The 24,918-nt window shown below is 40.8% G+C and overlaps 1 protein-coding gene across 2 annotated transcripts in view; it reads right to left on the bottom strand.

The window, feature by feature from the left end:
* Positions 1-343: 343 nt before the first annotated feature.
* The window catches only part of LOC126267248 (discoidin domain-containing receptor 2-like), a 336,625-nt gene continuing 312,050 nt past the window's right edge, over positions 344-24,918 (bottom strand). Inside the window, exons 16-19 of one of the 2 annotated variants that reach the window (XR_007548969.1) lie at positions 24,661-24,753; positions 22,463-22,604; positions 4,425-5,430; positions 344-4,301 (exon numbers count right to left, since the gene is read on the bottom strand). Coding sequence is in view for 1 of the 2 variants with exons in the window: in XM_049972257.1 (XP_049828214.1) it covers positions 5,086-5,430; positions 22,463-22,604; positions 24,661-24,753 (580 nt within the window). In the remaining variant the exon portion in view is untranslated. Of the gene's footprint in view, positions 5,431-22,462; positions 22,605-24,660; positions 24,754-24,918 lie in introns of both variants that reach the window. The other variant, XM_049972257.1, reaches the window with a different exon arrangement.

The raw sequence follows: 24,918 nt of genomic DNA on the forward strand, positions 1-24,918 counted from the left end.
GATTGGTTCTTAAAAAGGTCTGGAAATGTCAGTACTTCTTTACATCACTACAATTATATGTGTGAATTATTCCTATTTATCATCATTGCTGCTCATGGGTTGATGTTCACTTTCACAAATATTCCACATTATCTTTGTGGGAAACACAGAACACAAATATTAATTTAAACTGCTCTGGTTTAGAATCATTTGTGTTGCAACTGGGAAGTATCTGGCAGTACGAAAATGTATATGTTATGTAACATACTTCAACAGAGGGCAATCACACCATTTAATTGTTGCACCAAGTAGAAGGAAATAGGAAGTTGGAAAAGTGGAGCAAGTTTTATTAAAACACAAAACATCCATTCCATCGGTTTAATTTGTATCAGCAGTTCACAATGTTTACAGAAGGAAGTAATGTGCAAAAAAAGACTCATTTTTGAGATGTATCCTCTGAATTTTACTGCAAGCAAATGCTAATGTCCATACTGTGATTTCTTAAATTTGTACACTATAATTTTCTTTACATTATTAGATACGTGATGTATTGGTGATTGTGCCACGCCATACCGTTTTTCTTGCTGAATTGTGCAAGGTGAAGTAACTGAATAACAATCTTCTGAAGTTTTCATTTGATTCTATGCTTCAAAATTTTTGACACTCTGTGTGCTATTGTGTGTTCTTGACAAACATTTAGCAAATGTGCTGAGAAGGAGAGAACGCTGGCTCAGTTTATTATTACTTTCCGAATGACACAAAACATACAACGCAAAATTTCTCCAATTTTCTAGAGCCGCTTGATTTTAGTTACCGGTACTTTATGTAAGTTTAAAAATTTTTAGTGGATTTTTGCTAGCGAGCATCAGTACAATTCTCTTTTAAACCACTTACGGGATACTGTGTGTTAGACATTATTTCGAAAACTATGTTAGACTATACATCTCTATACAACTTTACATTATTTGCTATAAAATTTAGATTCGTTGTTTTCTCCAGTAGTAGATAACTTTTTCACGACTTGTTACTTTCTTCTTAATACAAGAATAGCTACAAACAGAGTAGACATAGAGAAACTACATGCAACAACATCTTTCAAGTTTTGTTTTCTAACTGTGAAAATAGCACTTCGTTGCAGTATTTGTACAGAATGCTCAAGTCACTAATATGTATAGTTATTAACATTTCGATTTTTCTGTGCTGTTTTTTGCCCCATTCTGTATACGTTTTATCGGTACAACTCTTTACCATACTAAGTACTGCTTGCTAACAACTATCAAGAAATATGGCAGTTGTTTCATTTAAGGAATTTACTCCAGTTTTACATTTTCAATTACTATTTTTTGTTTCTGCTGAGCACTTCAGCTGCTATACTGCCTAGGTAATCATGCTTGAAAAAATGTTTCGCCTTATATCGCTTCTTTAGAGACAAAATGAAGTTTATACAAACTCCAAGTCGGAATCATACTGTTTCCAAAACCTCACAGTTAGTAAAATACGTACAAAAGCATTAAAATGTTGTTACCAGAAAAAATATCAGCTTTCTGCTGTCAACGTAGTACAAACTTTTTCTACATTCGTGAACTAGAAGAAGTGCAACAGGGGTAGCTCGCATTAGTAAAATCTTTAATTGGTCCTACAGAAAGTTTCAGTCACATCAAACATCGATTGTAGGCATTGATTCTTGAGGTATGATTTGCTTAAGACAGTGTTAGGTTCAAGTTTTCTCAGAAACTCTTTACCTGGTATCTACCACTATTCTATCACAGATAAAATATCGTTTTAATTTCACGAGTATGCGTAATGTAAAGCAGTTAGTCCTGAAGATCGTTACGCGTTGTTCATAACATTTTGTCAGCTGATGCACTACAAAGACAGAAAGTACCTACACTGCCACAGCTGGTAAACTAAACATGGATTATTGTTACTAGATTCTGCCATCAACGTGTGTGAGCCCCACTTGCCTACAGTTCTACCTAACACACGCATATGAAGGGAGGTAGGCGAGTGATAATTCTGGGCATGATTTCATGTCCTGTGATTCTGTAGGTAGTCACGAAGTAACCATTTTTAGACACACAAAATTCTAACGGTTTCCTATGTTACAATTTCCGGAAGAACACATCTTTAACTGGGAACCTAAAATTGTAATATAGATAATGAGTACACAAAAAGAAACTTTGGTTCACGGGTCTTAATTAGGCTGATACTGCGAAAAACATGTTGTAACATAGCTGAGCTTATGGGAAAAAAAGGAAGCATTATGTGCCCATGAGAAAAGTGCCAATTTAGACTACCATCTACAAGAAAATGCCACAGAGGATCTACAAAATAGAAATTGTCTCATTAGACCGGTTATATGCTATATTTCAAGGAAATTTTGATATTGCTATTTCATTGCTTTCAATAAAATAATGTGAGTGTTAATTACATAGATTATTAAACTAAACGATTAGAATGATAATATCTTACAAATTATCAAGGAGCTACAAATCATATCCTCGCAATTTTCAAAGGGTAGGGAGCTAGTATTGGGGTATTGGGGGAATGTAAATGTAAGCTGGAACGACTCACGTGGATGAAAACCTATTGACTTTTTGGTATGACTATTATACATTTTTCTTTTTATTAATGGAAATATTGTACATTAGTAGGAGTGCCCATGTTTATTGCACAGTCGGAAACAAACCACTGTAGGCTTGAGAGACTATTCAAGCAACGAACAAGCACACAACTTCCAGAGACCATTCTGCTTAGGGAGCTAAGGGTGCTGCTACGTGAACACCTCCGGATATAATTATCAGCAGATACTTCAAACCAGATCACTTGATTTCACGTGATGACTACCGTCTTAAATAAGTACGTAGGTAGCAATAAAGTTTTAATTATCACCTCTAAAATGTTAATTACTTATTTAATTTTATGTTTGGATGCAAATGTCTGCAGTGCAGGTACACACTGAAATCCTCACGCCACAATATCGTAGCACGTTCCGAGGGGGCCAAAATAGAATGACGTAGACCACTGACAAAACAGTGTATCATGGATGATAAGCAGCAGCTGAATTCTGAAGCTGTGCGAAGCCAAGCCAGATGACCTTTTCTGCGATCTGGATTGCCCTGACACTGCTGCAACATTTACGCTGGTTAGCGTGACGAATTATCGCGCGATACTACAGTTTACCGACGGTCTGGGCAACAGGGATGCCGGTTAGCGCTGAAATAACCGGTTCTCGGTTATATTTATTTTATTTGCACACCTGTTTAAGCTGACTCTTAAAACAGCTCAAACCGACCGGATTCTGAAATAACCGATTATCCTTTACTCCTATTATTTCTTTGTGGTAAACGTAGAAGCCGAGCAGAGATTGAAAATTTTGACTCTCTCAGACTCAAGGTACGTAGTATCAAAAAATTAGTAAATAGTCATCTGGGGAACAATTAGTCCGTTAACACTTCGCTGCTCTTTTCAAAAAGTGGTAAGTAGTGGAATACTTCATAAAAAAAAAGAAGAAGGAAAGAAAAAGAAATAACACCGCTATTCTCCTATGATCATAATTTTTAGAAATTCTGCTCAAAAATCATGTTCTAACCGCGGATCATTGCAATGTCTGGACATTACGAAACGCTAGTGCTAAAGAGTGAAAACTTTGGTTGAAGAAGTCCATTTTGCGTGTTAATTTGTCCGTTTTCACAAGCTACAAGAAGATAAAGGCATGTTATGTAGTTACTGGCAACAGATCAACTACTTTCTCTGTTTATTGTATACTATGCTTGAATTGTTGTTAAATGTTTAATTTATTACTGTTACCATAATTACCTTCCCGTTTTATTATTTCATAGAAATGGCAGACAAATATTTAATCTTTTAAAGCAAATAGAGCACTGCTGTTCATTGCTACGTGACTTTGCAAAAATCATTCCAGACTACGGTTTGTACCAATCTGCACTACAGCGGATGTCTAGCGACGACGGCGAAAAACTGCCTTATAGACGAGGTAGGCACAAGTATTGCACCCTGCACGTACAGGCATACCTTGAGCCATGACATAAGCAAGGAGGACATTATTGTCTGAGCAGAGCTATACCAATTGTTATGCCATACGTTAGTTCCCCGTTTCGGTTGGCACTGTTATTAAAATAGCACTGATGGCCCTACCTGCATGCTACAATAACGCAACATTTGAAACCAATGCAAATTTTACTAATAAAAATTTTTCGTTTTATAAAATAGGTTTATTTCAAAACGAATAATTTTGCAAATACGATATATCTAATTCATATTTCGTTTATTTACTCGGTTATCAGAAAATTGAAAAACACCTGTTACAACTGTGTCGAAACAAGTACTGAATACTATCTGTTAAAAACGAAAAATTTTGGAAATACAATATATCTAATTCATATTTCGTTTATTTACTCGGTTATCAGAAAATTGAAAAATACCTGTTATAACTGTGTCCAAACAAATACTGAACTCTATCTGTTACCCACAACTAAGATACCGGTATCGGGAATGAGATTTTCACTCTGCAGCGAGGTGTGCGCTGATATGAAACTTCCTGGCAGATTAAAACTGTGTGCCCGACGGAGACTCGAACTCGACACCTTTGCCTTTCTTGGGCAAGTGCTCTATCATCTGAGCTACCGAAGCACGACTCACGCCCGCTCCTCACAGGGGTACTTCTGCCAGTATCTCGACTCCTACCTTTGAAACTTTACAGAAGCTCTCCTGCGAACCTTGCCCGCGAAAGGCAAAGGTCCCGAGTTCGAGTCTCGGTCGGGCACACAGTTTTAATCTGCCAGGAAGTTTCATACCGGTATCGCTCTTAACCGGTCTATTTATCCCATTCCGACTGCGCCTTGTGCTTTTCGTTTCTGTTCCTGCATGTTGCGCTGATGTGGCGTGCGGATTGCGGTATATACCAGAAATGAAAGTAAAAAAAAAAATAGTTAATCGCGTGACCTACGTTTTGGAGATGATAATTAAAACGTTCTGACCATCCCACGCAACTCGCAGGACTTGCTGTCCGTACTTGTTACGGACTCGTACAGCTAGGCCGTCGCCGGACCAGGACGAGGTTCACAGGCGCACGTCGTCGAGGCATCAGGAGAAAATGCCGGGCGCGTAGCCCAGCGTCTTGCGCTGCAGGAAGAGGTGGATCTCGCGGAATGCGGGCCTGCGCGCGGCGTGGCGGCGGCGGCACTCGCGCAGCAGGCGCAGCACGTCCTTGGTGCAGCAGGCGGGCGCGCCCAGCGGCAGCGGCGCGTCCACGTCCGCGTCGTCGTCGTCGCCGGCCTCGTCGGCCTCGTCGCGCTGCTGCAGCCGCGCCAACGCCTCCAGCACCTGCGCGTCCGACAGCGGCTCCAGCGGCCGCCGGCGTGCCAGGGTCAGCACCTCCCACAGCGTCACGCCGAACGACCACACGTCGCTCTTGGTCGTGTACTGGCCCTGCACACGTCAACCGACAGGTATTCTTTATACAGAACCGAATTAAGCCGTGTATCGACTCGTGCTACACCTTGTGTTTAGATTGCATTGGTTTTCCTTTTCTTCCTCTGACATGTTTGTTTGATATGTTGCCTGTCATTAAGTGACTGCTTCGTTGTCTTTTCCCTCTGCTATCGATATCTTCGTTTTTGCTTCGGGGAAACTGCTATGGAGGAAGTGAGCTCTTTGACCGGTTGGAACCTCGTGTAGTGACGCGGAAGTAGGGGGTCGCGCGCAGAGAGAGTGTTGTGGACACGGGAGAGCAGTGTGGCTCTCCAGCGCGAAGCAGGCGTGGTCGCTTGTACCGTGTCGCCACGTGATGTATGTCGGTTGTGTGTAACGAGTGGGTCGAGTTGACGGAAGAGCTCCCCGCGTGTTGATTGTATACAGAATCGCCCCACGAGTAGATGCTGTTCTTTTCGCCTTGGTGGGACATTAACAAGCTTCTTTATATCCTCCGTTTCAACACTGGAGTTTAAAAGGAAGGAGCGGTCACTACCCGTCAACGTTGCAGGGAAGACGCGAACTCCGGTGACAGAGCGTGTTGTCGCGTGATCGTGGCGTGTTGGGTACGCTGGCGACACGTGCGCGGTCGGATGTGTGGATCGTTGCCATCGGAGGTCGTGTACTGCCTGTTCGAGCACAATTGAAAGTTAAGTTTGTGGAAGGTTTAATCATTAAGTAATAATTTTGTGTAACCAGCGCCTCTTCTGCCGTGTGGCCTCTGGCGACCGGGTTTCCTGTCCCTGGCACCAGTGCAAATGAAGACAGTGATCTTTCCTCCTCCTCTCATTACTGTCCGATGGGAGGTGTAGTTTTGGCAGTTTAATTGTTTCGCTATTCTGTCGTGGGTTATAAGTAAATTCATGCATCTTGTTGGTTGGTCATGTGATCGCTCATTCGGGACTGTGTCGTGTAATGTTTCCTTGTACGAGGTTAGCTCTAATTCTGTCAGCAAGTTAAGCCGTCTTATAACAAGTTTTTGCTGGCTAAAAGTCGGTGCAGTGACCAGCCTGAGAGTGGCAATTGTGTTTAAGGGCGTATTTAAATTGGTCAGTATTTTGTCTAGCCTGAGCAGCCCTGAGTGGGTGATTTGTGGCCGCCTTACATGGGTCCGTCATATCTGTTATGTTCTAATGACATTCTAGGACACTTTTGTTTAAATTTTTTTTAATTTCTCCAAGATTGTAGATTCCTTTTACTGCCATTAATCCTGTGTTTGCTGAGACCTGTGTAATTTTTTAAATGGAGGTGTTGGTAGCTTCACTACCTCACCATACCTTATTAACAAAGCTCTGTATTTACCTTAGTAGCCTGATTACTAACGTTCTTTAATTTTTTTAAATTGTTGTATTGCTATAAATTACTTTGATTTGCGTTAGCACCGTGTTTTAAAAGGTAGTTTATTGCCGTACTGCTAGCTTCTGTGTTTATTTAAATTTTTAAATTGTTTTATTGCTATAAATTACTTGATTGCCGTTAGCGACGTGTTTAAAAGGCTGTTTATTGCCGTACTGCTAGTTTCTGTAAGATACGAACAAAACATTTGTGATAATCTCAACTCGACAGTAAACTACTAGAGATTTGGCCCCGTTTCCCAACTTGCGGTGTGGCTTGTAGAAACCGTAACCACTGTGTGTGTCACGAATGCTGTCTCAAACGCAGGAACAAATCCTACAAAAGAGAACCTACATTACTCGACATTGATCTGACTAAGCTACTTGACCATAGTGCAACTGATCAACGTTATCAATACGGGGATTATAAGGCAGCTGTTGCCCGGATCCGTGATTTAGTTAATTTAAATACGCAACATCTTTTGGAGGGACATTGTAAATCTGAAACATTTCCACATTATACAAGCCTCAGCTGCTGTGTCGTACACTTCGTTGTGGGATGTGTACCTCACAGTGCGTTTAAAATTAGTTGCGACTTTTGACGTTTGGCTCACTGGAGCCGGACGAAACGCCGTAGCCCAGGCAACACCAACACCAATGGCGAACCGACTTTCCCTACACACCGCCAGTGGTTCGCACCTGTTGCCCATCATGAGTAAATAGTACCACGTGGTACACAGATTTTTCAGAGCGCATATTGTTCCCCTATGCCACGTGAAAACCTTACATTACAGTGTCTCTTTTTTTCTGTAATCCGATTATGATTAAATAAAAGCTATATGTTGCCCCAAGATACGCCAAAGATACCTGTGGAAACCCCACGAAAATTCAATTTGTCGTTTTGGAGATTAGTGTTCAAACAGAAAAATAGATGCGAGAGTTACACAGTGCGTTATTATTAGAGATGATATTTCCAATCACAGGTTCATACAGGAGAAAATATTGCAAAATCGTTGACAATTATCATTCGTCTATCGCCTGAATATTTAGCAAGTCTGAAAACTAAAATGGCAAATACCAGTTATAATATGAATTTTTACCGACCTTCCATATGTATAGCCTTGATGCGAGCCTATGAGATGGTGGTGGAAAATTAATTTTAGTCTCATCCGAACAGTTATTTTCAGAAAGTCACAAGATGGCATAAATCGGTAAATAACAGAGCCATTGCCTCAAATTTCCCACGAATACAGATCAGTGCAGAGGAAGACTGCTTTTTCGAGGCACTCACTCTCCTGACAACACAACAGAATGACCAGCTTGAGTTCCAGTTTGCGGTCACCTGCCTCTCTGGCAGAACGTTGCTGCATTGATCAGCCCTGACTTCCTGCGAAGATTAACCGCAGGAATAATTTTTTCCAGAGGAGGCATTCAGTGTTTCCTCCGACAATAAAGCCACGGAAACACGCTCAAACAACCTACTTCTTTGCTGATTTCAGATACTGTTCAGTGTTGGTAAGTCATTAGTGTGGTAGTTGCCGCCAACTTCAGTGAATATGAATTGGCATCCATTACCCTGTAATCAGTTGTGTGTAAAAGCACAGTGGTAGAAACTCGCTCAGGCCGCAAGAGTGCACCTCGGTCTCTGGTATTACACACACTGGCAGCTTGCTTTGAGAGCTGTTGGCACAACGTTTTCTGAAACTGACGGGGTTTCAGTTACCGTGCTTACCGTCCTTTGTATCCGAATCTGTCGTTCCTCATGGTCTACAATAATATATCCTGCACGTCTCTTAAGATGGCTTCCCACGTTTCACTAGTTAGAACTCTCTAGGGCTGGGCGAATGTTTTGTTACTCGATTGCTTTACTTGTTTAGTTTCTAACTTCTCCGAAGGACTGGCTATCCGACGAGTAATCCGGAATTCTCCAGCGATGTCGTCAAATACTTTAATAAGGATACCTCGCGATGAAACGTATTTTTAATTAATCAGTATATAATTATACCATCGATTTACTGCATGCATTTTACATGTGTGTGTCCTCTCGTGTTCTTTACTGTATTAATTATTCTGCTGGAAACAGCTGCTGCATGGTCAGCCTGCCATGATGCATCGCTCAGGGGGCGGACGGTGCAGGTAAGATAGCTTTAATCAGCGTAACGGATTGGGCAGCTAATTCTAATTCTTCTCCTCTTCAACCTCACTAAATGTGGGCATGCTATAACATGATGCTGTTATCATGTTACGTGAACAAAGAAAACACAGATCATTAGTGCGCATTGTCAAACTGTCTTTCCATATTGTCTTATAGTGCTGCGTACTTTGAAAGATTATGGTACTAGGCACAGTCAAAAGTAAGCAATCACCAGACATTCATTGTTAACGTGCGGAATCTACGAGATTCAGCAACGGTATCTCCGACAGTGAGTTTTCGCTGCTTGCTTATTTTTGACTGCGCCTAATGGCATGATCTTGTAAGGTGCAACATAGACATGAACCATGTACACAGATTTCCTTTACACGTACGTTAGTATGTGACATAATGTATAGTAATTGCTTGTTTTTTCGTTGCTTATTGAACTTTATTATTGGGTAATATTTTCCCGAAACCTGTTTTTAAGTGAAATAAATCACACATTTGGACAACTGGTGCGACTTATCTCTGTATTGACGAAGATAGTTATAGGTCCCGCTATTGAAGGTAATAATCTTGGATACGTGGCAAGTTATTAAATTATTTAGGTATTTTATTGACTACTTGCTTAGACAAATTAGCTATTCCTTCTCACATACAACAGAGCGATTTGTATATGTGCATGTATGTCATATTATATTTTAAGCGCATATCTTCTTTTATAAATGCAGAAATGCATACTCTCCGAAATCTGCCTCTTTTTCTGAATTAATAGCAAAGAAAAGAAGTGCACTTTTGTGAAAGGAAATTAAGTACACGATACGACACATACTACAATGCAAGGAACGAATCAAAGCTTCTTTGTAACTGCGAAAGGGAGACATCTGTGACGTTATTACAGACAATCAAAAAAAAAAAAAAAAAAAAAAAAAAAAAAAAAAAAAAAAAAAAAGCACTTGGCAGCCCTCATCTGACTGTTAGTAGCGCACTGTAGAAGATCACCTTAATAAGTGTTGACAGAGCAGCGCGTGACGCACTAGGTTCACATAAATTATCTCTCTCCGACTAACATGAACTATCAATAAAATCAAGTGGTTCAAATGGCACTATGGGGCTTAACATCTGAGGTCATCAGTCCCCTAGAACTTAGAACTACTTAAACGTAACTAACCTTAGGGCATCACACACATCCATGCCCGAGGCAGGATTCGAACCTACTACCATAGCGGTCGCGCGGTTCCAGACTGTAGCGCCTAGAACCGCTTGGCTACCCCGGCCGGCGAACTTTCAGTAAAATTGTCTATAGTGAAAGGAAGGCTATGTTTTTCACATTAAAAAAACTGAATGTTTTAAGCTTTTTAGATAATTTATGACACAACGAAGGAAACAATAACAAGTTGGTCGTCACTGTACAAATGACACCGACTATGTGAAGGGTGTAGGAGACATTCTTACAACATCCCGTGCCAAATTAAACCATACACCTAGTCTGGATTATGTCTTGCACAAAGTATTGGAAAAATTAAGATTCCTCCGTCTTTACACGAATACTGTGAATCCCTGCACAAAATCGCTGAGAGTAGAGATGGTCAATAATGTGTTACCAAAAAGATCGCTGTCCTTCATGCTTTAAATAGATGAAAAATATTTTAGGCGTTTGTTCCACAGTAAGTATTTGGAAAATATTAGAGATAGTCTGAGGTATTACTATGATTTTTTTAATGCAGCTGATTCAAGTTGTAAAGGTCCAATGCCAACCAGTATGTAAATTTTAAAGTTTACCATGAGGTTACGAGGCAGTTCCGTCAATGACGTTAAGCCGTGCGTGTGGTTGTATTGAGTCCTGTGCTTGAGGATACCCTTTGCCTAGCGTTACTTACCTACAGTTATCTTCGCAACCTCAGTGGTGGCGCCCAGGTTAGCTCCGCAAGAAACACATGCACGCATACAGCACACGTGATTATTTGGGGTTCGGCTGTTCTCATGGATCCTCGTGTTATATAGTAGCTTGTACTGAGATCACAATCTAGTGATAATGAGGAGTAGACTCAAGTTTAAGAGATTATTCAGAAAGAATCAATACAAAAATAAATGGGCTATGGAAGCACTAAGAAATGACGAGATACGCTTGAAATTCTGTAAGGCAATAAATACAGCAATAAGAAATAGTTCAGGAGGCAGTAGTTGAAGAGGAATGGTTATATCTAAAAAGGGCAGTCACAGAAATTGGAAAGAAAAATATAGGTACAAAGAAGGAAAATACGAAGACACCACGGGTAACAGAAATACTTCAGTTGGTCGGTGAAAGAGGGAAGTTGAAAAATGTTTAGGGAAATTCAGGCATACAGAAATACAAATCGTTGAAGAATGAAATAAATAGGTAATGCAGGCAAGCTAAGACAAAATGGTTGCAGGAAAAATCTAAAGACATCGGAAAACAAATGATTGTCGGAAGGACAGATTCAGCATACAGGAAAGTCAAAACAGGTTTCCGTGAAATTAAAAGTAGAGGTGGTAACATTAAGAGTGCAACGGGAATTCCACTGTAAAATGCAGAAGAGAGAGCGATTAGGTGGTCAGACTACAGGGAAGCGTCTATGAGTGGCGAGATTTGTCTGATGTAATAGAAGAAGAAACTGGAGTCAATTTAGAAGAGATATGGGATGAAGGTATTAAAATCAGAGTTCAAGAGAGCACCGGAAGACCTACAAACAAATCAGGGAGAAGGGATTGATAACTTTCGAACAGAGTTTCTAAAATAACTGGGGGAAGTCACAACAAAACGACTATTCAGGTTGGTGTCTAGAATGTATGAATCTGGCAACATTCCATCTGACTTTGGGGAAAATATCTTCCACACAATTCCGAAGACTGCAAGAGCTTAGATGTGCGAGAATTATCTCATAATAAGCGTAACAGCTCTTGCATCCAAGTTGTTGACAAGAGTAATATACAGATGAATGGAAAAGAAAATTCAGGATGTGTTGTATGACGATCAGTTTGGCTTTAGGAGTGGTAAAGGCACCCGAGAGGCAATTTCACGTTGCGGCTGATAATGGTAGCAAGACTTAAGAAAAATCAAGACTCGTTCATAAGATCTGTCGACCTGTAAAAAGCGTTCGACACTTTAAACTACTGCAAGATGTTCGAAATTCTGAGAGAAATAGGGGTAAGCAGTATGTACAAGACCCACGAGGGAATAATAAAAGTGGACGACAAGGAACGAAGTGCTCGGATTAAAAATATGTAAGACAGGGACGTGGTCTTTCGCCTCTACAGTTCAATCTGCACATCGAAGATGCAATGATGGAGATAAAAGAAAGGTTTAGGAGTGGAATTAAAATTCAAAGTGAAATGATATCAATGATACGATTCGCTGATGACACTGCTATTCTGCTTTAAAGTGAGGAAGAATTACATGATATTTTGAACAGAATGAACAGTGTAACGAGTGCAGAATATGGACTGAGAGCAAATTAAAGGAAGACCAATGTAATGAGAAGTAGCAGAAATGAGAACAGCGAGAAACTTAACATCAGGATTGATAGACAGGAAGTAGAGAAATTAAAGAATTCTTTTACCTATACAGCAAAATAACCAATGAGGGATAGAACAAGGAGGACATCAAAAGGAGACCAGCAGCGGCAAAAAGTACATTTCTGGCCAAGTGAAGTCTACAAGTATCAAACATAGGCCTTAATTTGAAGAAAAAATTTCTAAGAATGCACTTTGGAGCACGGCTTTGTATCATAGTGGAACGTGGACTGTGGGAAAATTGAAGAGAATCCAAGCATTTGAGATGTGGTGCTACAGACGAATGTTGAAAATTAGGTGGACTGATAAGGTGAGGAATGAGAGATTCTGTGCAGAATCGGAGAGGAAAGGAATATGTGGAACCACAATGACAAGGAGAAAGGATGATTGAACGTCTGTTTATACATCTGGGAATGACTTCCACTGTACCAGAAGAAGCTGGAGAGGACTATAACTGTAGAGGAAAGCAAAAATCGGAATACATCCTGCAAATAACCGAGCTCGTAAGTTGCAAGTGCTGCTATGAGAAGATGAGGTTAGCACAGGAGAGGGATCCGTGGCGGGCAGCATCGAACCAGACAGAAGGCTGATAAAAAACTGGGAGTTGCAACTTCACCCAGACTGCGTGGTGACAGGCCGTATTCTATGTTGGACTTAAGACGTGATACTGTTACCTTAAGGGGGGTAGGACGTCAAACGGGCCGATTTGGAGCAGGAGAGGCACCACAGGACATTTTAATTTCCATCGTCTATACTTTTACAAATAAATTCATAAAACTTAGTCAGCATGACAAGGAAGGATTCAGAATGGACACTCGTAACAGCGGAAGTTCGTAAACATAACGAACTAATTTTTTTTACATGTGAAATTTCATCATTTGTTTCCACTTACTAATGGCAGCATTTGTTGGTATAGGTACACTTTTCTTCATAAGTAACAGAGATGGTTCGATGAATTTTGCACAGCATACAAACCATACTTAAAGGTGTATGAAACTGTAGGATTTTCCAAATATATTAAAAACTGTGGTAAAAATGGGGGTAATTAACTACAAAATTTGTGTTATTTTAAACATGAAATTTCACACTTTAAAAAAAATATTTAGTTGTGTTTTCGAACTTCCACTGCAATGAGTGTGAATCCTGAATCCTTCCTGGTGATTTTGACAAAGTTTTATGAATTTATTTGTGAAAGTATAGACACTGGAAATTAAAATGTCCTGTAATGCCTCTCCTGCTCCAAGTCGGCCCGTTTCACGTTCTACCCCCCTTAACTGGTTGACGTGGCCTCATTCACTGTCCATGATCTGCTTTGGTCTGATACAGGAGTTAGGATGTGAAATATTTTGTGGGGGTTATGTGCAGGTTACCATTTGTGAGACAGTACCCCCTCCCTGTAAAATCACTTCTGAATGTCGTTTGTTGAGTTGTCTACTGGCCATGTTTGGTCGATGCATCTAAAACATGCGTCAATAGTCATTGTATCAGGCTTATGCGTTTTCCAAATTAAAGTTTTAATGTCCTTTGCTTCCTGTATATAAGTGCCTTTCTCTGATTTTCTTACCTGTTACAGACGGGCCAAATGGACTCAATTGCGTTCCCTCATGCTTCTGTTGTAACTGGGGCACCTGTACTGACTGTCATTCACTTGCTGTGTAAATTTAATTTGTACCCTGTGTGTATGTTTTAGAATTTGTCGAGCAACTGTTTGGAATGTCGGCTGAAATCGAGCTGTTACTGTATTTGCCTAATTTGTGTGCTTAAGGCCCTTCGTTCTCCTAGCATTTCTTTGGTCATATAAACGCTTTCCAAATGTCTCAATCTACTTCACAGGCGTGCACATTCTTTGAAATTTCTGCGTTTCCTGATTTTGGAAGCTATTGAGATAAGAAATCCTTCAACTTGCTTTCTATTTGCGTATGTAATTGTTTAAAATCACTCCACAGTCATACATACTCGTATGTTATTTCGTGTGTCAGTCATTTTCCGAATCTGTGGTTTAAGCTAATTTTTGATAAATCTTTGGGTAACACTCAGAACCTAATGATTTGTTTTAAACCTGGGTTTCTGTGACGAGCAAATATCATTTCGCTTGTAGAGGAAAAACTTGTCCTCTGGGATGAATCAGTTACTAATTTTACATCAAATTATATTTTCGCTCAGCATCTCACTATTCCCAAATCCTAGCTATTTACCGCTTCAAACGTAATTCACACTGGTTGTCAGATAATGATTATTAGATCGAGGATGTTTAAGTTGGAACCTATTCTATTTTCGAGTTCCTAATTGCAAAGATTTATTTATTTATTTAGCGTATGGCGCTACACACATGGTTTACATTTATTACATTATGAAATTATATGATAAAATACACTATAAAATACATAAGTGAAGGATACAAATTCAGATAAAATATAATACATAAACACTATAAAAAGTAACATCACAGCAGATATTTTGCGATACACAAGTCTTCAAATTCTGACGTCCAAATTGGCGATCCACTCGAGGCAGGGCGGTGTGGCGTTGAAGAAGTCAGCCCGACTACCCTAGTAGGCTCTTAATTTACAGTCCTTGGCTATGTGCTGTATTGTTTGATTAGGTACCCCACAGTCACAGCTAGGGCTGGGAAGCTTTCCCCACTTCTGTAGATTGTGTGCACACCGTCCATGATCTGTTCGGATTCTGTTTAGGCTTTTCCATAGCTGTCGTGGGACTTCAAAGCCCTTATGTTTCTCTGATGCACAGATAAGTTCACGGTTGCCAGGGGGGGGGGGGGGGAGGGACTATCACTCCAGCTCTCGTGCCATTTAGTGTCCATGCTGAAGTTGGCAGCTGACAGATGTTAGGCCAGTCTTAAAGGGAGATTATGGAGCGGAGTCGTGTTCTTTCCAAATTTAGGACATCTTCATGGATAGGAAGTATTGGGTTATTCAATTTTTTTGTATATTCCTTCATCAGAGCTTCCTGTCTTCGCAGGGAGGGTGGTGCTATGTGACTGAGCGTTGGAAGCCAATCTAGTGGGGTAGTCTTTATGCAGCCAGTTATGGTTCTCATAGCGGCGTTGAGCTGGGTGTCCAACTTGTTTACATGCATGCATGCTGGTTAACCATGCTGATGCACAGTACTTGGCTGCAGAGTACACTAATGCGAGTGCAGAGGTTCGTAGTGCGTCTTCTACTGCTCCGCAGTTAGTGCTGCAGAGCCTCTGAATGAGGCTGTTCCGTGAGCTTGCAAAGAAACTTGTACTTACACGATTGATGACTAATTACGCTCGAAACCGTTAATTTTATAGCACATAAAACAGCTTATTTCAACGTTAGGGCACATTTTTGCCTATTTCCGCTTTAAAATCCTCAAATGTGTGGTATCAAGTATCGATTCCACCCTACTGGCGTCTCAAATTTGGCAACAGAACTGCAAGTTTCCGTCAGACGCCAATATGGGTCTTGCGGCATCTGGCAGACGCAATGGTGCCTGATCACTTAGCCACGCCTGCGAGCTTTAGTTGAGAGAGCCTCATTCTCTTTGCTATTGTATGAGCTGACTTTTATTTCTTCCTGTATTATTTGTAATGAATAGAGAAAAACAAGAAAATCTGTTTACTATGTTAACTTGATCCCTGCCAATTCCTGCTTCTGTCCAACCTCGCTATGACGACAGTCGCTGCACCCCTCTGCAGCCCACCTCTGCTTACCGTGATGTATAGTGTGGTACACGACAAAAGGTGTCTATTCCTTTAACGCAAGAATAAAATTCTGATATTTTCAAAAGTTGGAAGTGCTTGCAAGAATCGTAGATGTGAGGACTTTCGACGATATTTAGAACAATCTGTAGCTCTTAGAATACTGGTCAGCTTCGTGTTTTCTAGAAGAAAATGAAAAAAAGTCCTGGAAGAAAGATATTCTTAGGCCTTGAACCGGTCTCTGATAAAAAAAAAATCTCATTGGGCAGTTTAAGTTGTCTAGGAAAGCTGTTTAGTCCCTTTAGTAAGAAAGCTTGGCTGTACATCATAGAGCCTCATTGTAGGATTGTGAGGCCATTGCCTAACTTCAGAGGACGCTAGTAGTGTACTGACGGACGTGTAACGTTTAACATGTTCATTGCTCAGAGTCTGTTCTAGTTTCAGTGTGCGAACGGTTCAAGAGAGCTGAAAACAGCTAGATCAAAGAGTAGTGACATTAGACAGTGGCTGCCAAGGCTTCCGTACTACACAATACATGGAAAAATTGTATTCTGCAACAAAGAGATTAGCTGTTATATTTTTATGCTTCTTAGTTTTTCCTGTCATTTCGGAACGTATTTTTCTTACGCTTTCGACACCAGAGCGTTTGTGAAGCAAATTATTTTATCAATATTGTTTAAATTAAAGTGTGAAACACCGGTACTGAATCACTCACTTTTAACAAAGTTGTCGAGTTCGATGTTGACATAACGGAAAAGCAAGCAATGTGAAAATGTGATAGCCGTAGGACAAACAATAAATATATTTAAAATGACACACCAAGTATCGATTTTTTTCAGAATTGAGTTGCAACAAAAATCTGTAAATTATAGAAGACTTTTTTTATTTCCCCAAATTTTCGTACCTGTGTCTTGTAACAATAGCAAATACTGTGTACATGCACGTTTATACATGCTGTTACAATAAGGTACGGCCAAACTTTCAGGAAACATTCCTCACACACAAAGAACGAAAATATGTTATGTGGACATGTGTCCGGAAACGCTTAATTTCCATGTTAGAGCTCATTTTATTACTTCTCTTCAAATCACATTAATCATGGAATGGAAACACACAGCAACAGAACCTACCAGAGTGACTTCAAACACTTTGTTACAAGAAATGCTCAAAATGTCCTCCGTTAGCGAGGATACATGCATCCACCCTCCGTCGCATGGAGCCCCTGATGTGCTGATGCAGCCCTGGAGAATGGCGTATTGTATCACAGCCGTCCACAATAAGAGCACGAAGAGTCTCTACATTTGGTACCGGGGTTCCGTAGACAAGAGCTTTCAAATGCTCCCATAAATGAAAGTCAAGAGGGTTGAGGTCAGGAGAGCGTGGAGGCCATGGAATTGGTCCGCCTCTACCAATACATCGGTCACCGAATCTGTTGTTGAGAAGCGTACGAACATTTCGAGTGAAATGTGCAGGAGCTCCATCGTGCATGAACCACATGTTGTGTCGTAAAGGCGCATGTTCTAACAGGCCAGGTAGAGTATCCCGCATGAAATCATGATAACGTGCTCCATTGAGCGTAGGTGGAAGAACATGGGGCCCAATCAAGACATCACCAACAATGCCTGCCCAAACGTTCACAGAAAATCTGTGTTGATGACGTGATTGCACAATTGCGTGCGGATTCTCGTCAGCCCACACATGTTGATTGTGAAAATTTACAATTTGATCACGTTGGAATGAAGCCTCATCCGTAAAGAGAACATTTGCACTGAAATGAGGATTGACTCATCGTTGGATGAACCATTCGCAGAAGTGTACCCGTGGAGGCCAATCAGCTGCTGATAGTGCCTGCACTCGCTGTCCATGGTACGGAAACAACTGGTTCTCCCGTAGCACTCTCCATACAGTGACGTTGTCAACGTTACCTTGTACAGCAGCAACTTCTCTGACGCTGACATTAGGGTTATCGTCAACTGCACGATGAATTTCCTCGTCCATTGCAGGTGTCCTCGTCGTTCTAGGTCTTCCCCAGTCGCGATTCATAGGCTGGAATGTTCCGTGCCTCTAAGACGCCGATCAGTTGCTTCGAACGTCTTCCTGTCGGGACACCTTCGTTCTGGAAATCTGTCTCGATAAAAACGTACCGCGCCACGACTATTGCCCCGTGCTAATCCTTACATCAAATGGGCATCTGCAACTCCGCATTTGTAAACATTGCACTGACTGTAAAACCACGTTCGTGATGAACACTAACCTGTTGATGCTACGTACTGATGTGGTTGATGCTAGTACTGTAGAGCAATGAGTCGCATGTCAACAGAAGCACCTAAGTCAACATTACCTTCCTTCAATTGAGCCAACTGGCGGTGAATCTAGGAAGTACAGTACATACTGACGAAACTAAAATGAGCTCTAACATGGAAATTAAGCGTTTCCGGACACATGTCCACGTAACATCTTTTCTTTATTTGTGTGTGAGGAATGTTTCCTGGAAGTTTCGTCGTACCTTTTTGTAACACCCTGTATATAGCACTTCTTCCTTGTATTACGTTTTGAGTGATAAAATGCCCACTTGACTCAGCATGCAGTTAACGTAAGGCATATGTTGAACGAAAATCAAAACTCAAGCAAACGCTTTTAACTAATTCTTTAGCAACTTGCGTCATGCTGCAGTAGTAGCGAATATCGCTTTTCAAAAAGTAGAAAACTGTTTTCATAGGTTTGTTTGGAAAGTACTGCCATCAGTCTTTTCCTGCAGGGAGACTACTTCGTAAAAATTATGTGGATTCAACTTACAGTGACGTGTTGCACACAACCCGAGAAGATACTGGGGACTCTTTCATATGGATTTCTGTTGATGAAACTACTGACAATCTTGGCCGGTAAACTGCAAATCTGTCAACAATGTGTTCCATATCCAAACAACGAGGATGAAAACAAGATGCTTCTGCCCTTCACAGATGCCGCTACTACATCTATGGTTGCAGCATTCAAGTATTCTACCCTTTGATGCTGCGTGTAACTTTCGTAGCCCATCGTACCAACCATACACGAGAGCAAGTAAAGGTTAATTCCCTAAGGTAAACAAATTAATCTCCACTATAAATAAAGTTTTTTCGTCTTGCCACATGAACCGGTTGTTATCCGCTAGGACACGACGATAGCAACAGAGGAATAGTACAGTAACTATCTCCCGGCAGTCTAGCAGGTAACTGAAAATCTAGTGGAGGAGGCCGATGCAGTAACTTAGTCAGACATTCTTCAATCCAACCAGCCTTGTCTTATATTATAGCCAACTACTCATTTATGGCAAGAACTATTTCCAAATTAGACGGATCAGGGAGGCGTGTATACGAGAACACTTCTTCACTAGAGGATGTTAAAAACAAAATTAATGATGCGCAAGGTGAAGTGAGAGAAAAAGTACAGGCAAAATTGAAAAGTTTTTGCAGAAGAACCCCGGGCTGAAAGACTTGTGCACAACAGCATACATACTTAGCAGGAAACCCATCTCCCGTGATTGCCGAATTGCTGTCCAGTACGTTGTGAAAGGGAAGTACACTCATCACATCCATGCACGAAGAAAGTTCAGTTTCGGTATATACATTAACACTGGCTGACAAGAGCCACAGTTTTCTCTATGAAGTACAGAAAATGTTTTAGTCATTTACGGTGAAGCCAACAACGGTCTGAATGTTTTCAACTCTTACTTTATCTGGCATGCATCAAATTACGTAGTGGACGTATTTCAACTTGTGGTTGTATGTATTATGAACTGTATTTTTATCTTGAGAAAACTAAAAAGATCTGGCATCAGTTTGGACAAAAGAGTCATGTTGCTGGCTTGTGCAGCTGCGCAGATTTTCATTTTCCTTTTTTTCATGAATAATAATAAGCTCATATGTCAACACTGTATTCTACATTACGTTTAGTTTCTCTGCATAACACTTTTTAGGGTGTATTTTTGGTTCTTCATAGCTTGAGGTATTGAAAAAGCCTATTTTAGACGCCTAAAATGCACTTTTCAGGCCCTAAAAAGTCCACAGACTGAAGATTTAGTGCATCAAGGTTGCGGAGTGCACGAAATGGTTGTTAAGAGTCCTGAAGGGATTTAGTGTGGGTAGAAATAAATTCACAACTATAAATGATGTCTGCTCCATTGTCAAAAAATTTGTTTATATTTTACAGCGTCCAGCGTGATAGAAAAAGTGAGGAAGTGGAAACAATATATTTACCTCAAGGAACTGCATTTTTAACCATCAGCTGTGTAAGTAAATGTTTATCTTCTACCTGTTTCGGTCATTCAGACCTCCATCACAGGAAGAAAAACATTTTACTTTACTTTTAGATGTTTCGGAAGTCCTCAAGAGCAAATTAAACTCATTTTCCATCTCATGTATTTGCCTTCTCTTCCAGTGACGATGGTATGTGCAACCGAATAAGGGGAATAAAGGTTTCTTATATGGCTGGTGGTTACAAATAGGTTTGCTTAAGTATCTGACGACAATAGTCATCTCATCAAAATATTAATCAGTGTAGGTAAAACTCGTGACGGGTAGCGATTGTCATTAAATGGGTGTCGCGTAAATAGAACATATAGTAAGAGAGGACTTCAAAAGGTTACTCCCTTACTACTTTGGCAGAGCAACTAACTTGTATTAAATGCTGAACATTTTAAAGTGAAACATATACACGTCACTAATACACAACACATTCACCATGTCTTTGCAGAGATCTTTCGGAACGTTCTACATCTACATCCATACTCCGCAAGCTACCTGACGGTGTGTGGCGGAGGGTACCTTGAGTACCTCTATCAGTTCTTCCTTCTATTCCAGTCTCGTATTGTTCGTGGAAAAAGAAACTGTCGGTATGCCTCTGTGTGGGCTCTAACCTCTCTGATTTTATCCTCATGGTCTCTTCGCGAGATATATGTAGGAGAGAAAATATCCTGCTTGACTCCTCGGTGATGGTATGTTCTCGAAACTTCAACAAAAGCCTGTACTGAGCTACTGAGCGTCTCGACTGGAGTTTATCTATCATCTCCGTAACGCTTTCGAGAGTACTAAATGATCCTGTAACGACGCGCTGCTCTCCGTTGGATCTTCTCTGTCTCTTCTATCAACCCTATCTGGTACGGATCCCACATCGGCGAGCGGTATTCAAACAGTGGGTTAACAAGTGTTCTGTAACCTACTTCCTTCGTTTTCGGACTGCATTTCCTTGAGATTTTTCCAATGAATCTCAGTCTGGCATCTGATTTACTGACGATTAATTTTATATGGTCATTCCATTTAAAATCAGTCTTAATGCCTACTCCCAGATAATTTATGGAATTATCTGCTTCCAGTTGCTGACCTGCTATATTGTAGCTAAATGATAAAGGATCTTTCTTTCTATGTATTCGCACCACATTACACTTGTTTACATTGAGATTCAATTGCCATTCCCTACACCATGCGTCAATTCCTTGCAGATCCTCCTCCATTTCAGTACAATTTTTCATTGTTACAACCTGTCGATATACTACAGCATCATCCACAAAAAGCCTCAGTGAACTTTCGATGTTATCCACAAGGTCATTTATATATATTGTGAATAGCAACGGTCATACGACACTCCCCTGAGGCACACCTGAAATCACGTTCCACCAGTTTTTCAGTTTCTAGACGACAGAAATCTGCTCCTTGGTTACAGAGCCATTCGAGAACTGCTGTGTGGAAGTCCTCACCCTTTGGAAAATGTTTTTCCCCCAGATGTTCTTCCAGCTTGCCGGAAAGATTGCCTTGTGGTCGATATTAATGGCCTTCTTTCCTCACCAGCATCATCCACATCTGTGCACCCTTGGACAAATTGTTACCACCATATCGTCACAGCTGTACGCGAAATTGCATGTGGTCCACATACCGCCAGTATTTCACCATGAATTTACACGATTTGCCCGCGTGTTCGTGCCGTCCCGGGTACATCAGCGTTGTGGTACGTTTCCAGTTACCGTACAATTTCATTCGCACACTGTCATGCTTCTATTAGCAATACCGCAGCAGAACTGTGTATGGATGTAACCCAAAACGTATACTTTCTTCTGGCAATGAGCCACTCTCGTCGGGCAGTTGTCTCACCATGGGAAGATGTCTCTTTTTGAAGTCCCTTGTATCAGCTACAGAAAGCTTTAATCCTAGCTGAATATGCTGTTAATGTTTGAGGTCAGAAGAAGCGTATCAAAATTCTACTTCACACTAATTTTTAGCTGCCATAACTGTCTGTTGCGTGCCGCAGTTCTAACGAGGCCAACATACACACCTGGCAAACAGACTCCCAGGCCATCCATCTCACGGGTATCCCGTTGGCGCCGTCCACCTTGTAATAGTCAGCTGCGTACAGCTCGTTGTCGGTACCGAAGTCGCACACCTTCACGTGGTAGCCCTCACCGACCAGGCAGTTCCTGATGGAAGAAAAAGACAAACAAAATGTGACTGTTTGTATAGTATTCATCTGAGTAAACATGTATTGTGAGAAATGTTACTAAAAATTAAAAACAATGATTTTGATTGATGTCCGGGAATCGTCTTCCGGGGAAGTTTGGCCACCAATTTGCAAGGCTTTTTAGTTGATGCTACATTAAGCGACTTGGTTCTCGATGATGATGAAATGACTGTGAGGACAACTCAACATCCAATCACCGAGCGGAGAAAATCTCCGATCCGGCCGCGAATCGAAGCCAGGCCCACTGCATACCAGTTGCACGCACTGACCAATCAGCTAAATCGAGTGAGGTGGCGCAGTGGTTAGCACACTGGACTCGCTTTCGGGAGGGTTACAGTTCAAACCCGCCTCCCGCCATCCTAATTTGGATTGTCCGTGATCTTCCTAAATCAGGGCACGGCCGACTTCCTTCTCCATCGTTCCCTAATCCGATGGGACTGAAGACCTCGCTGTTTCGTCCCCTTCCCCCAAAGCAACAATTCAGTTAAGGAGGCGAGCGGTCACTAAAAGACCAGTTGGAACGCTGGGTGAAAGCTTTTTGGGACATTATTTGTCAATGGGGAACTACTAGTGAGGAAATCTAATAATTACAGCTTTGAAAGGACGGGCCAGCAACGTTTGATATTTCTATGAACAGTTCAGTTCATGCCGCGTCTGGGAACTGTCGTTTCTAATAAAATTGTAATGTCTGAGTTGCAATGAACTGGTATTTGATCGAATTCATTAGCATCTGTTTTCACCTCTCTGTTATAGTATTTTGAAGCATTGAATAGTTTTTTTTTCGGCAGGGAATGTTAAATATTTTGAATATCTCTTTATTTTGGTTTCTGTATTTGTTTTTTGGACCATGCTAAATCCTTATTCACGCCCTAAAGAACGTATATATGGAACGAATAGGACTGCGGATAAATGGTGTAATATACCGTAGAAAGGGCTGTTATTTCAGCTGTTTTATCAGATTTGATCTTTTGAAAATGAATTGGGCGCGGAATCTATTTGAATATCCATGGAACCAATGTGGATTTGTGGTATTCAGGTGATTGATTACATGAACAAAGATTAGGTAGTGTGGTTCATTAGGTATGAATGTGAAAACTGGAGTGTGTGGTAAGAGAGATTTCAGTGTTGAACTAAAGTTTGGTAGCAGCTGCAGTCAATATATCCGGTAGCCCGTTGCCTGTAATTTCCTGGCAAGTCAGGTACAATTTACAGCTGGAGACGAGACATTCATATCTGAAAAGTGTTCGATTACTTCTGGATGACATTAGCTACTGTCGCACTTATGTTGTACAGAGGAGGAGGTGGTAGGGTATCACTTCCAGATAGATTTACTGTCGTCTGGTAAGAGTCATCGATTTGCTTAATTTTTCCTTTTTTCTCAAATTAATGACTCTGGAAACATCAGATACAGAAAGTAGTGGCAGTAGTTTCCTAATTATCTGAGCTGTATTAGAACCTCTGTCATATCACTGATCACACTTTAGTTATAAGGCCATGTATCAATGTTTGCAGTGTTCGCGGTTTCAAAACTGATTTGTAATTAAATGAGCTCCACATTTTACATTTCTGGGATGACACACCATTACAGAATATTTAAATGTCCCATACAGGGGATGAAGTTCGTATCATGACTTGAGGAACCCAATGTTTCCAAAGTACTTGTGTGAAATAGTACGCACGTCAGTTTTCTGACTTTTGCAGTGGGTTTCATTACGAGTGAAGAATGGTGAGCGGGTGGGAATGGGTGACGAATGGAGGACTTGCTGCTGTAGGAAAATAATACGTACCTAATCTCCGCGACAGGAAGTGCCGATAAACATTCCGTTTTAGTTTTAACTGCTTTAAGAATGTTGTAGTGGCAATGGAATTAACATCAGACAAAGCTTCGGTCAATATCGTTTACGTCTCAATTTTTATGTAGTAGATACGTTTCGTTCAAATGTGAAGTAAATATTTATTTCAAAATAACCTCACTACTATGTTTCTCTCTTCTAGGTATTAAAACCGTAACTTACCGCGTGGCGAGATCTCTGTGAACGAAGTTCAGCGTTTCCAGGTACCGCATGCCAGACGCTATCTGGCAAGCCATGTACAGCAGACAGCTGAAGCTGAAAATTTGGAAAGGAATACTTGATACCTTGACAACATATCTTTTATTATAAAGAATGCAACTGAAATACAGGGTCTTGTTTACAGGCTGCAGAGGATAAAAAGAAAACACGATTCCTGCTTCAAGGAAGATTTGTTACACGTACATTCATCAAAAAATGGTT

Source organism: Schistocerca gregaria, chromosome 4 (genome assembly GCF_023897955.1).
Source record: "Schistocerca gregaria isolate iqSchGreg1 chromosome 4, iqSchGreg1.2, whole genome shotgun sequence".
Lineage (NCBI taxonomy): Eukaryota > Metazoa > Arthropoda > Insecta > Orthoptera > Acrididae > Schistocerca > Schistocerca gregaria.